Source organism: Bos grunniens, chromosome 5 (genome assembly GCF_055505025.1).
Source record: "Bos grunniens cultivar Pamir isolate PY7600 chromosome 5, Bosgru_T2T1.0, whole genome shotgun sequence".
Taxonomy (NCBI): Eukaryota; Metazoa; Chordata; class Mammalia; order Artiodactyla; family Bovidae; genus Bos; species Bos grunniens.
Window position 1 is genome coordinate 95,304,574 of NC_141169.1, and position 14,452 is coordinate 95,319,025.

The following is a 14,452-nucleotide window of genomic DNA, read 5'->3' on the forward strand; positions in this document are numbered from 1 at the left end:
GCCCCAAGCATCCAAATGTACTGTAAAAAGTCAAAAAAAAAAAAAAAAAAACTGTAAAATCAAAAACATTTTTAAAAGGTTGTAAAAGTATAGATATTACCTCAAAAAGTTGAAAAAGTTATAAGTAAATATTAAAACATATGTAATAGGCATAAGGCCAAAAAAAAAAAAAGAAAGACTCTAAGTCATTCTGCCTAAATTATTTAGAGACTCATTCAATAGTGGCCATCTGTCTATAGTTTTTGTTAGTCATTGTAAAGATAATGTCTGTTAAAGTCATAGCACCATTCTTCTCATATTTAAATTTTACTATAAATATAGAACCTCATTATTTTGTTAAATTAAAGGATTGACTCTGCTTATTAAAATAGTTAAAAATGTCAATGAATTTTAATTTTTTATCACAAAACTCCAAACAGTCAGGTCACCTTCAAGCAGTTTTTACATATGCTGTAGTTCAGTTATTTAAAATGACCTCAAGATATATTGGACTTCCCTGGTGGCTCAGACGGTAAAGTGTCTGTCTACAATGCGGGAGACCCAGCTTTGATCCCTGGGTTGGGAAGATCCCTTGGAGAAGGAAATGGCAATCCGCTCCAGGACTATTGCCTGGAAAATCCCATGGGCAGAGGATCCTGGTAGGCTACAGTCCATGAGGTTGCAAAGAGTCAGACACGACTGAGTGACTTCCCTTTCCCTTTCCTTCCCTTTCAAGATACATAAAATTATAATTTTGTAACAAAATGGTATAGATGGAAATATATAAGAAAAGAATAAATATCCTTTTCATTACACATGACTTCCACGTCTTTCTCTAGCTCTGTCTATATCATAAGCATGTAACAGTAGACCTGTCTTCTAGAAGTATGTATGTGGATATACTTTACCTCATATATTCTGAAATTCAGTATTATTGCTTTCTGATGTACTTGCTGCTCTTGTACTCTTTACAAAGGGTATGCCATCTTCTTGGTCATCCAAATTCAGAACCATAGATTTTTTTGTGAGTCCATTCTTTAGTTTATAACCAACATTGATTTTATTTTTTCAGCCTCTCTTGTATAAAGTATTTTTCCCTTTTCAGTTTCATATCCAGCAGCTGCCTCAAGGTACCTCATTTTTTACCCAGCTTTCTAAGCAACCTTCAAGCCTCTAGTCTTCCGTTTTGTGAGGACATTCTTCTTAAAGGTGTAAGGCAGTTACTTCACTTTTTCTGCTGAAAAGCTTGTTAATCCCATGTTCTATTGTTTATATAAGTCAGACTCCTCACCCTGGTGGTCAAGGTCATTCACAGTCTCACCTTGATCTACTTTTCCATTCTCATGTGTCTTTGCTTTTCTGTTTGTTGTTTCACATAGAGACTATTTCCTTTTTCCATGTTTTTGCTAATGCTGCTTTTAGTCAACCATGATGTTTTTCTTACCAAACTGCCCTGGAACAAACTTTCCAAATCCCATCTAAAAACTGCTTTTCCCAGGACACATCCTTAAGTATACATTTCCTCATTTGTAGTCTCTTTGTAGCCTCAGTTGACACATCTCTTACTTATCTGATTCATATCGTCTATGGATTTTTAGGGCCTTAGGAGTAGGATGTGTAACTTATACAACTTACACATTTTTATAGTCTTCACGGTGATAAACACAGTGATTAGCATGTAGAAGGGCTACAGTATAAATTTATGGAACCTGATGAGTAATCTGGTAGCGCCTAAGAGTACAGTAATCCATTTCAAGGGTTGGGTGATCTTAATTTGTTATAGTCAGTCTATGAGAAGTGGGAAGGTGACTAGGTAGCATGATATCCGATGTGATCATCAAACTTTACAAACATAAATGTGTTTTCTTTTCATCGATTAAGTTTTCTTGGAACTTTGCCCTCATCTACCCGCTTCTCCTATTTAATTCTTTAGAGGGTGTTTTAACACTGCGGGCAAAACCTCCACCTCCTGATGCATTTGTGGACTGTTTCCAAAAGTTTAAACATGGATTTAACCTTCTGGTAAGTGAAATTTATTTATGTACTATTTGAAGCAACAAATGAAAGAGATCAGAGTCTAGCCAGGATGTACCTGATCAAATTAAGAGATTAAACTGTTATTGTAGATTTTTTTGTATGTGTTTTTATTTGCCTTTAATTAGAATAGCAAATTGCAAAACTTATACATCTAAGACACTTGACCAAAAAAGGATGACTCTAATTTTTAAAATGAAATTCTCCTAATTTAATTCAGTGCTTGCTAATTGATATTCCAAAGGTGAAACTAGTAACAAAACCTCTTCTTTTGAGTCTAGGTTGAACCTTTTTGAATGTCTGTCTTTGGCCTGATTACATTGCAGTAATGTGTTTGCCTGCTTTTTTAATCTTACAGGCCAAATTGAAATCTCACATCCAGAATCCTAGTGCTGCAGATTTGGTTCATTTTTTATTTACTCCATTAAATATGGTAAGATTTTGTTAATTTCAGAAAGTAATTATTCTTAGCATTTTTTCAACCCCACATATCTGTCTAGATTATCTTGATAGTTTTTCTTCATTGCCTTGCTTGGGTACTATTTCTTTTGGCGTCTGTTGTGTACATTGATGATGTGAAATTTGAAAGCTTAGAAGAAGAACTAAAGAGCCTCTTGATGAAAGTGAAAGAGGAGAGTGAAAAAGTTGGCTTAAAGCTCAACATTCAGAAAACTAAGATCATGGCATCCAGTCCTATCATTTCATGGCAAATAGATGGGGAAACAGTGGAAACAGTGGCTGACTTTATTTTTCGGGGCTCTAAAATCACTGCAGATGGTGACTGCAGTCATGAAATTAAAAGACGGTTACTCCTTGGAGGGAAAGTTATGACCAACCTAGACAGCATATTAAAAAGCAGAGATATTACTTTGTCAACAAAGAACCGTCTAGTCAAGGCTATGGTTTTTCCAGTGGAGAAGACTCCTGAGAGTCCCTTGGACTGCAAGGAGATCCAACCAGTCCATCCTAAAGGAGATCAGCCCTGGGTGTTCTTTGGAAGGAATGATGCTAAAGCTGAAACTCCAGTACTTTGGCCACCTTATGTGAAGAGTTGACTCATTGGAAAGACTCTGATGCTGGGAGGGATTGGGGGCAGGAGGAAAAGGGGACAACAGAGGATGAGATGGCTGGATGGCATCACTGACTCGATGGATGTGAGTTTGAGTGAACTCCAGGAGTTGGTGATGGACAGGGAGGCCTGGCGTGCTACGATTCATGGGGTCACAGGATTTGGACATGACTGAGCGACTGAACTGAACTGAACTGAGTATACAACATAAATGGCTTGAACAATATAGAAAGTTTTATTTCTCTCAAAACAGGCTAGGCATGAGGAGTCCAATGCTGACAGATAGCTTTGCTCTATGAAGTTACCCAGAGATCCAGATTTCTTTCAGTGAGATGTTCCTCCATCTCCTGAGCTGCATCTGATTCAGTCACTTGTTCATTCATTTATTTATTCAGCAAATATTAATTGGGAGCCTGCTACATGCTATGGGCTTCCCTGATGGCTCAGAGGTTAAAGCGTCTGCCTGTAGTGCAGGAGACCCAGGTTCGATCCCTGGGTTGGGAAGATCCCCTGGAGAAGGAAATGGCAACCCACTCCAGTATTCTTGCCTGGGAAATCCCATGGACGGAAGAGCCTGGTGGCCTACAGTCCACAGGGTCGCAAAGAGTCAGACATGACTTCACTTTCACTTTCACTTTACATGCTTGGCATTATTGGTAGTTCATCAAAAACAAAACACATAAATTCTTTTTTTAACCTTTTTATTTTGTATTGGAATACAGCCAATTAACAATGTTGTGATAGTTTCAAGTGGACAGCAAAGGGGCTCAGTCACACACTGACAGTCCAGGGTCTGAGGTGGCCCTGGAAATAATCCTGATGAGAGATTATGTAGTTGCGACCAAGTAACTAACATTGGAGGTAGTGAGAAGTGTAATTCTTGTTATTAAACAGAAGCAACAGGAGTTTCTGGCAGATTGTAAGTGTTGTGTAAGAGTCCAAGATTTCTCCACAGCAAAGGGGCTCAGTCACACACGTGTATCCATTCTTCCCCACACTCCCGTCCCATCCAGGGTGCCACACAACGTTGAGCAGGGTTCCCTGTGCTCTACAGTATGTCCTTGTTATTCATTTTAAATATAGCAGTGTATACATGTCTATCCCAAACTACCTAACTATCCCTTCCTCCTTCTCTTCCCTCCTGGCAGCCATACATTCATTCTCTAAGTCTGTGAGTCTGTTTCTATTTTAAATAAGGTCATTTGTATCATTTCCTTTTAGATTCCACGTTTAAGGGATGTAATGCAATATTTCTTTTTCTTTGACTTCACTCAATGACAGTCTGTAGGTCCATCCATGTTGTTGCAAATGGCATTGTTTCATTCTTATTAATGGTTAGGTAATATTCCATTGTACATATGTACCACATCTTTTTTACCCATTCCTCTCTCAGTGGATGTTTAGGTTGCTTCCATGTCTTGGCTGTTATAAACAGTGCTACGATGAACATTGGGGTACATGCATCCTTTTGGACCATAAAACACATAAATTCTTATTGGGACTTATGTTGTATTATGTAGTGGCAGCCAATAATCTGAAAAATGAATAAATAATTCACTCAAAATAAATCCTGTGTGGAAAAATACAGAGAAGGAGACAGGGAGTGCCATGTGTGTGTGTGTGTGTGTGTGTGTGTGTGTGTGTGTATGTTGTGAAGTATTACACTTTTTTGAATAGGGTTGTTTGAGGGAAGGACTCACTGAAAAGGTATCATTTGAGGAAATGAAGTAAGAAATGAGTCATGTGGATTTCTGAAGGAAGAGACTTCCAGGCAGAAAACAGCTAATGTTGGTGCTCTGAGACAGTAACATGTAAATCCTGTTCTTGGAAGAAATAGGTATTGTCACTTGAATGGAATAAAAGGGAGCCCAACTAGAGGGAGATGAGGTCAGCAAACAGGAGGACATATCCTATTGGTCTTCACTGATGATTGTGGAACCTTTGACGCTTTTGGGGGGTTTCCAGCAGAAAAGGATTGCTTTGGCTGCAGTGTTTAGAGATTTGAGGGAGGAAGGGTCTGAGGTGGCCCTGGAAATAATCCTGATGAGAGATTATGTAGTTGCGACCAAGTAACTAACATTGGAGGTGGTGAGAAGTGTAATTCTTGTTATTAAACAGAAGCAACAGGAGTTGCTGGCAGATTGTAAGTGTTGTGTAAGAGTCCAGGATTTCTCCACAGTTCTGGCTTGAGACTGGAAGGATGGACTAATTATTAACTGAGATGGGGAAGACTGTGAGTAAAATGGGTTTTTGGCAGGAGGTAAGGAATATTCTTTAGATAATGTCAAAACTGAGTTATGTCCAGATGGAGAAATTTGAATTGGTAGTTGAATGTATGAATCTGGGGTTCAATGGGGAAATCAGGCTAGAGTTATAACTGTGAAGATCCTCTGCATACAAGGCCATGAAATTGGATGGTGCCACCAAGGAAATGATGATAAATAAAAAAGAAGGGGTGATGAAGCCTTAGGTTGTTTCAGTGGTAAGAGAGTGAGAAGAATCAGCAAAAAAGTGAGAATAAGCAGGAAATCAGGAGAAGAAAAACAGGAGTATCATAGTAGGTATTCTAGAAACCAGATGAAGAAAATGTTTGCAAGAGGAAGAACTGAGATACTCAGGCTAGGCACTTCTAATGTGGAAGCTGACTTACCTCCGTGTCCTAGTAACAGCCATACAATGGCAAAGAAAAATAACTTTAAGAAGGTGACTGAGCTTAAACAGTTACTGGCATTATCCAAATGGTGTGGACTTATTCATATGGCCATGCCTAACACCAGAGGCATGGCATCTCCATTGGAGCAGCTATGAGTCCATCTAGAATGTAGGGACTTCTCTTTTTAGAAGGAAGAAGGAGAGAACGGATAGTAGGGGATAGTTAATAGTCTTTGAAGGTCCATACATGCCAGGTATAGTAATGTGTTCATAACACAGGTTTTCCTGCAGAAAACTCCCCTTGTGTTTTTGTAAAAAGCATATTTTTATATAAGGTGTAATTTTTGAAGCTAACAAAATGGTGCATTGGGAACAGTCACTTTATGAAGAAGCTGGATATTTCCATGATTTTATCCAGCAAAAGGTTATACCACTTGTGTCGTAGGCCAGGATCCAAGATACACATTTTCATCTTCTAGATTTTCCATGCCCAGGTATAGTCTTTTCTTATACGTTTAATGAAATAGGTACAGTAGTATGCGTTCCTTCCCATTTTCTCTTTCTTTACAAACCGTGTAATAGTGGGTTTTCCAAGCTAACGTGTACCACTGTCTTGTCTTCCTGGACAGCTAAGAAAATTAGCTGAAATAATATTTGAGGGCACAAAGAAAAGCACTGGGATTTAAGAAAAGCATGGCAACAGAAAGCAGGTGAAACAGTTGTTAGCTTTTCGTACAGGCAGATCCCAGAAGAGACTGGGCTACAAATCACTCTTCTCTAAGATACAGCATAAGACCACACATTTGATGTCATTCCTTTTTTTGTGAGGAGGGCAAGTGAGGGAGCCACGGTGAGAAGACAGAATCTTTCTTTTAAATACCTCTATAAGGACAGTTTTCTGTTTGATGGAGTGGTTTTGAATGGTTCATCCTGTAAAAAGAGCAAATGATTGCTTTATAGAATAACAGTAGCAATAATGATCATCGTTAGTGGTATGTGACTGCTCTGTGTGTTATTTCTGTGATCTTTTTTTAAAGGGTAAGAATGGTAACTATGAAGCAGATAAATTTCACTAATTTGATTTAGAGCATATGAAGACCATAGCCACTGAGTTCTTCAATCTTTATAAAAAATGGAGCAAATTCAAGCATTTCTCATAGGTTTTGCTTCAATATCAGAAAAAATGAGAAAAAGAATCCAGGTAACAAAAAGGAATATACGACATTCTTCTTTCCCCAAGGGTAACTAGACAAGACCTGAAGTAGAATATGAAATGAATACTGTTTTACAAACATTGGAAAGTAAGTAACCTTATCAACATGAATTTCAGAACTATCTTGTGATAAGCAAGATGGAAGATGAAAGTTCAAGGCTACATCAATAATTTATGAATGTGTCCCTACGTTGTTGCTATAAATAGAGCATCTGATTTCTACTTGCCTAGTTATTGTTGAATAATTCTTGCTTTTTAAGCACTTTTAAAAATTGGATCAAAGCTCTCCATATGCAAAGAAACTGATTCTAGCTCATTAACAAAATTTTTATTCTTTATTCTTCAACACATTTAAAACTATCTTAGTTTGAGTGTTAGGAAGTATTGTTTAGAAAGCAGTTTTGCCACCTCCTTTCATTCCATTCACAGTCTTTCACAGATCATAAGTAGGTATTAGACATTACACAGAATGAAACTATAAAATGATGGGACTGGTTTCCCTAACATACAAAAATTAGTTCTTTGTAATCAGGCTATGCATCTGAAAACACTGATTTATTTTATATTTTCGTTTCTCAAAAATGACTCCTTATTAATGGTCTCCCAAACATAACACTTCAGTTGCTTCCTTCAGTGTGCTGCCTACTGAGTCACAGACGTTTTATTTAGACAAGAGAAATGGATAGGTACATTTATTCAGTGCCTGCTGCCAGCCAGACAAAATTTTGTGGTTTTAAACTTTTTGAGTTACCATGTGTGCAATAGATAGCTAGCAGGGAACTTGCTGTATGGCACAGGGAGCTCAGCCCAGTGCTGTGTGGTGACCTAGAGGGGTGGGCTGGGGGTTGGGTGGGAGGGAGGCTAGAAGGGAGGGGATATATGTATACATGTTCACTTTGTTGTATAGCAGAAACTATCATAACATTGTAAAGCAATTATACTCCGATTTAAACAAAGACATGTGGTTAAACCATAAGACTTCATGGGCGCCTCCCCTGTCCTCAGCGTTTTCATACAAGCATACCCACAGCACATACGTGTGCACACGTGCCTACTTACATTCTTAAGAGGGGACTTTGGCCCATGCCTTTTATTTACTTTCTTTTGGTCCCTTCCCTGTTCCCACTGCTAAACCAAAGATTTTAGTGTTTCTTTACTTACTTACTTTTCCTCTTAGTCATTGCTATCTATTTATTAGAGGTTCTAGGGCTTGGAAGTTTAAAAATCCCTGTACCAGGCTGTCACGGTAGGTTTTGTTCTCAAATAAGAGTCTGCCTACCTCCCTTATCCTTCATCTTTTCTTTCATGTATTCTCATTCATTGCCTAACCTTGTGTCTTCTGTAGTTCAAAGTCAGATAAACTTTGGTTCATGTTCTCAAGGGAGGAGAACTGAAAAATAAGGTCCATGTTACAGTGAAATGTGTGACTGATATGCATGCTTGCGGACCCCAGGGTGTGTCAGAGTTCCACTGTGGGGTTAGGAACGGCTTCTCAGAAGAGGTGGGACACAAGCAGAGTTCTAAAATGATGAGGAAGGGCCTTCTGGAGGTGCTGGGAACCAGCATGTGCAGAGACAGACATAAAACAGCATGGCAGGCTCAGCACACCAGGATGACTGGAGAGAAATTGACTCTTGGTCTGGTGCCATTCAAAAAAAGATCCCTTTATTCTTGTGCCATGTCTCCGGGAAGGTGAGATTTTTATAAAAGGGCTCTGGTTTCTGCTCTAGGAGATTACCATTTGTTAGCCAGGAAACAGCCCCTTGGAAGTAACATTGGAGCAGATTTCAGACATCTACCTATCATCATTTTGCTTATCAGAGAGTTGCACCTGTTTATTCGCATTTGCTAATCATGAAGTTATCTATTTTATATCAGGGCATTTCCTTGAATTAAATTCTGGGAAGCAATACCGTAGATTCACAGGACCATTTCTCCTTCCTTCTTCTCTCACCTTTCCCTCTGGATCCCTTTATTTTTGTATGTCTTTATAGGCACAGTCATAGACTGTTAACTCAAGCCTTGTTTCTCCCTAGCGTATTCATTTCGAGAACTGTATTTCTCAAGTTTGGCATAATAGATTTTCCAGTAAAGATATATGTATATATATTAAAAGGCAGCAATAGTTAAACCATCTGACTAAGAATTCTCTGGGTAACCATGAATATTTTCCAGGGAATGTACAGTCATGTGAAGCCAGTAGACAGATTCTGTGAAAACTGTTAAACTATTAACTTTTCATTTTAAATTATTAGTCACGATTGGGCTGGGCAGATTGATCTGGATCAAGATTTAATTGGAGTGTATAAAGACCACTTGTTTTTTTCATGTTTTTTTTTTTTTTTAAATCTACACATTTTTAAAATGTGCATATAATCATCATCTTCTTGCTAAAAAGTGACTTGTTGCCACTTTAGGTGGTGCAGGCAACAGGAGGTCCTGAGCTGGCCGGTTCAGTGCTTAGCCCCCTACTGACGAAGGACACCATCGATTTCTTAAATTACACGGTCAGTGCCGATGAGAGGCAGCTGTGGATGTCACTGGGAGACTCTTGGATGAAAACCAGGTAAACACACATACGTGTTTAGCATTGAATACCTATAATAACTTTTTTTAAAGCATAGCACAGCACATTTACTAGGGCTTCCCTGTTGGCTCAGATGGTAAAGAATCCGCCTGCCATGTGGGAGACCTGGGTTCAATCCCTAGGTTGGAATGATGCCCTGGAGAAGTGAACGGCTACCCACTCCAGTGTTCTGGCCTGGAGAATTCCATGGACAGAGGAGCTTGTTGGGCTACAGTCCATGGGGTCACAAAGAGTCAGACAGTACTGAGTGACTAAGGACAGCACACCTATAATAACTTTTAAGTGTTGTTTGTTTAGTACACAAATCTAGTGAGATATTTCATTAAAACCTTCTATGTTTGAAGGAGTAGATGTTGTAGATGAGAAGGCTTAAATTCTTAAAAAGCTGGAGGTCTAGTGGAGAAGATAGAAGTGTAAGGCATGATGAGTCCCAGGAGAAACTCATTAAAACTGTCACTTGGCAAGATGGAGCTGTCAGGAAGACGGTTTGGAGAGGAAAGCAGTTAGCTTTAAAAGAAGCCATGTGTTAGTCATGTTCAGTCACATCCGACTCTTCATGACCCCATGGACTGTGTAGCCCACCAGGCTTCTCTGTCCATGCAGTTCTCCAGGAGACAATACTAGAGTGGATTGTCATTCCTTTCTCCAGGGGAACTTCCAAAGAAGGGCTGGCATTTAAAATCATCTGATGATAACACCAGTGGGTACATGTGTATAATCATATGTGTACATTTAGTGTTTGCTAGGCACTCTACCATGCACTCTACATAGGTCCCTGTATTATGCCTATTTTATAGGTGAGGAAACTGAGGCAAAGAGAGATTAAGTAATTTTCCCAAAGCCGTACAACTCATAAATGGCAGTCTGGCCCTGGAGTAGATGTTCATAGTTATTTTGCTTAGGTGCCTTTCAACAGGCTTAGTGGGATTTCCACAAACATGTAGCAGGGAAAGGGCCTGTCCAGTCGAGAGAGTGGCATGAGTGAAGGCATGAAGCAAGCAGTCAAGAGAATGGAGTATGAATGTGGAATTAGCTGGAGTATGGACTTGGGGTTGTAGAGGATTGTGGAGAACAGGGAGTGGAAGAATGGTGGTGAATGAGGTGTACAGAGATAAGCAAGGCTGGCGTCTGAAGGCTGCCAGTGCAATGCTGAGGAGAACCAGTAGCTTTGTGAATAGGAGTGAGACACATACACAGCCACACCTTTAAAACGTCAGTCCGGTCATTAACTCTAGTAATGACGTGGACAGATTCACCCAAGGCATGAGGACCCTTGGGACAGTAATGCAGTTGTAGAGGTTCCTTATTAATCAGCATTCCCTGAGATAAAAACTGTGGTGGTGGACGTGGAAAAGAGGAGGGAATGATTTTACAATTATGTTTTGTCAGTAAGGTGACTCTGGTAAAGTAATCATTAACAATTTCAGTATTCGAGTTTGCTGGGCCAAGCAAGTTTCAAAAATATTTCTCATTTCATTATATATGATTAAATAATGTCTTCTCTCCTCATTTATTCCAATTTTTGTATTAATCTCACTGCATGGAGTAAATCATTCATATGATCACTGGGAAGTTTGTCTTCCTAAGGCTTTTAGGCTAGCCTAAAAGTAATGGACCAATTCATATCTTTTTCTCCTTTTTTCTATTGAAATATATATAAACCATTCCCACTTATATTTTGGACTTTGGCAACTGCTTGTGTTGGAATATGCTTTACATGTGGAGTGGTTTACCAAGCAGAAGATTCTTAACACTGCTGTTGCTGCTTTTACATTCAAAATATTATCTAAATTTATTTATGCATATTATTTATGTATTAATACAGAATGTATTATATGTCTCATACTATGTACAAACTAGTTAAATAGATTTCTTAAATCTATTAGATTTATGTAGATTATGATTTTATGGTAAGCATAGGTAGAGATCTTTTCATTTTTTTCCATAAACTTTATTCAATTTATCAGATCTCATAGTACTAAAATAGTCTAGGCTTTTTAGTTTCTCTGTCTTGGGTCCTACCTCAAAATGAGAAAATTAGTGACTACTAGCGATGGCACCCCACTCCAGTACTCCTGCCTGGAAAATCCCAGGGACGGAGGAGCCTGGTGGGCTGCAGTCCATGGGATCGCCAAGAGTCGGACACGACTGAGCGACTTCACTTTCACTTTTCACTTTCATGCATTGGAGAAGGAAATGGCAACCCACTCCAGTGTTCTTGCCTGGAGAATCCCAGGGACGGCGGGGCCTGGTGGGCTGCCATCTATGGGGTCGCACAGAGCCGGACATGACTGAAGCAACTTAGCAGCAGCAGCAGCAGCAGCAGGAAAACTACATCAGAAGGAACTCATATTGTTAGCTTTTGACATGAGAAAATGGTCATTTCCTATCCTGATTATTTAGAGTATTAGGAAATGAATATGCGGACTTAAAAACCCATAAAGATAAAAAAGAATCATAAAGGTACATAACAATCTGAATGATAGCTCACTTCATCATAGTAGAAATATAACCTGAAGAATTAAATCATGTGTGAAACATAAACAACATATTTTAGCAGAATTTAATAATGTCTCTCTCATTTAGTTGTTTTTGTGGTTCTTAAGTGATTAGGAGCTTGCAGGAATAAGTCTCAGAGTTATTAAGTAATGAATGGATCATGATTTTATTACAGATAAGCCTCACTTGATTTTACTGATGAAAATCTAGCTGATCCATTTAATATATAAAATCGGTAATCTGCTTCATTTTAGGAGAATTCATAACTTAAAAAGTCATGAGCCTTAAGAATGTTGTCTGCTGTTTCTCTTTTGAAAAATATATATCAGAAAGTATCATGGTGATGGGAGGGGAATGAAGAAGATGAAGATCAGAAACTGCTTTAGGTGCTTGGAGAACCTTATGCGCTAAGTACTCATCACACTTCTAGCTTTGCATTCTTTCTTCAAATTGTCAAAGACCTATATCCATGTTAAAAGTTGAGTTGATGGAGCATTAAGGCAATGTAGTGGAAGCAGATCATGAAGTAGAAATTGGCCTTCCTTTCATGTATCACCATTAAATATAAGCATAAACATGTAAGGTTCTCTGTTTGGATGGAAAGAGGGCAGACTAGGTGTGAACTGTTTTTGCTGTTGTTTTCATTTTTGTGTGTGTGTGGCCAGCCTTACTGAAGGTCATTTTGAGCATAGAAGCATTTCTTAATTTCTTAAGACTGTTCACTTGTCTTAACGTCCTCCCACAGAGCAGAGTGGCCAAAAGAACAGTTTATTCCACCGTACGTCCCTCGGTTCCGCAGTGGTTGGGAGCCCCCGATGCTGAACTTCATGGGATCATCAGTGGAGCCAGATCTCTATCAACTGAATGAGTCTGTGGCAAATGCAGCAGAACATCATCGCAAGCAAGAAACAAAGAGATTATCCACAGAGGTAGTCTTTCGGCATCATCTATTAAAAAAAATGGTTTATTTTTGGCTGCACTGGGTCTTTAATGCTTTGTGCAGATTTTCTCTAGTGGTGGTGAGCGGGGGCTGCCCGTCGTTGCGTTACAGGGGCTTCTCATCGCGGTGGCTCCTCCTGTTGTGGAGCACTGGCTTCAGTAGTTGAGGCAGGAGGGTTCAATAGTTGTTGCACAGGTGCTTACTTGCCCTGCTGCACGTGGGATCTTCCCAGACCAAGGATTGAAGTGGTGTCCCCTGCACTGGCAAGCAGGCGGATTCTCATCCACTGAGCCACCAGGGACGTCCTTGGTATCATCTTTTGAGGGAGGTGCAGTGATCTGTGCTGCTGCTGCTGCTGCTAAGTCGCTTCAGTTGTGTCCGATTCTCTGCGACCCCATAGACGGCAGCCCACCAGGCTCCCCCGTCCCTGGGATTCTCCAGGCAAGAACACCTGAGTGGGTTGCCATTTCCTTCTCCAATGCATGAAAGTGAAAAGTGAAAGTGAAGATGCTCAGTCGTATACAACTCTTAATTCTGATTGTGAGTTCTCACTTTATTGACCTGAAGATTGTTCTCGACTTGTGACTAGATGTCCTGCGGCTCTAAGTTACCTCTCACCTCATTGTCATGGTGACAGTTGCTCTGTTTCCCTGTGAAGCCTGAACCCAGCCGGTATCACATCTCACAGCCTGCTGGCTCTCCTCCCTGCCCTTCATGCCAGGGCTCTTGAGCCTTGATGATCCCATCTTTTGGACTCTGTACTTTCTCTCCTTATCAGGGAATTGCCTGATAAGCAGCTGCTGCTCATTTTTCCTATGTTTCTCTCCCATCATCAGACCCTCAAGACAGTCCCTCAGACCCAGGACCTCTAAGCCTGTTCCAAGCTGCTCTTTCCTGAATGCCTCATTTCTTTCTTTCTTTTATTTTTTTGCCTCATACTAAGCCTTCCCAAGTCCTATCAGCCTGACTAGAAGGCCAGAGCTTCTCCTGGACTCAAGTCCTAGGTCCAAATGATGACTTACACCACTATTACACCCTGAGGAGATCGTAAAATTTATTGTATCTTTTATGATCTTTGGTAGGCTTTAGACTGTAATTTATTGGGAGAGTGGATTGAGGGATTCAAATTGGGTATGTTATCTTTTCACATTCCTTAAAAATGAGTTTTTCTTTGACAGAAAATTAAACACCATTTAAAGTGGAACCAAATCAAATAGCGTGATTGGAACCCAAGGAGTTAGACAGATGAGGTCTAGTTGGAAGGAGAAACACAAAATTCATGGCTAGATCCTCCTCGAAGTCCTGTTCATCTCCTTTATTGAATTCCTTAATTTTCTCAGATCCCTGTGGGTATTTACAGTGTGGCAACTTTGATATCAAGGAATGAAATAGCAAATCAAAGTAAATCCTCATTTTTAGGGAGAAACATTTATATAAGTTAAATTTCTTAAAATCAATTCTTTGGACAATAGACATAGT

The 14,452-nt window shown here is 39.6% G+C and overlaps 1 protein-coding gene and 1 non-coding gene across 10 annotated transcripts in view; both read left to right on the forward strand.

Annotated features, from left to right (window-relative positions):
• The window catches only part of EPS8 (EGFR pathway substrate 8, signaling adaptor), a 197,247-nt gene that overhangs the window by 150,766 nt on the left and 32,029 nt on the right, over positions 1-14,452 (forward strand). For all 9 annotated transcript variants that reach the window (XM_086404093.1, XM_086404092.1, XM_086404091.1 and 6 more), the window contains 4 exons: positions 1,913-2,001; positions 2,372-2,446; positions 9,365-9,513; positions 12,779-12,962. In XM_086404093.1, the coding sequence (XP_086260219.1) occupies positions 1,913-2,001; positions 2,372-2,446; positions 9,365-9,513; positions 12,779-12,962 (497 nt within the window). The remainder of the gene's footprint in view (positions 1-1,912; positions 2,002-2,371; positions 2,447-9,364; positions 9,514-12,778; positions 12,963-14,452) is intronic.
• TRNAY-GUA (transfer RNA tyrosine (anticodon GUA)) lies at positions 3,515-3,586 on the forward strand. Its single transcript has one exon. It is a non-coding gene; the product is annotated as a tRNA-Tyr (tRNA).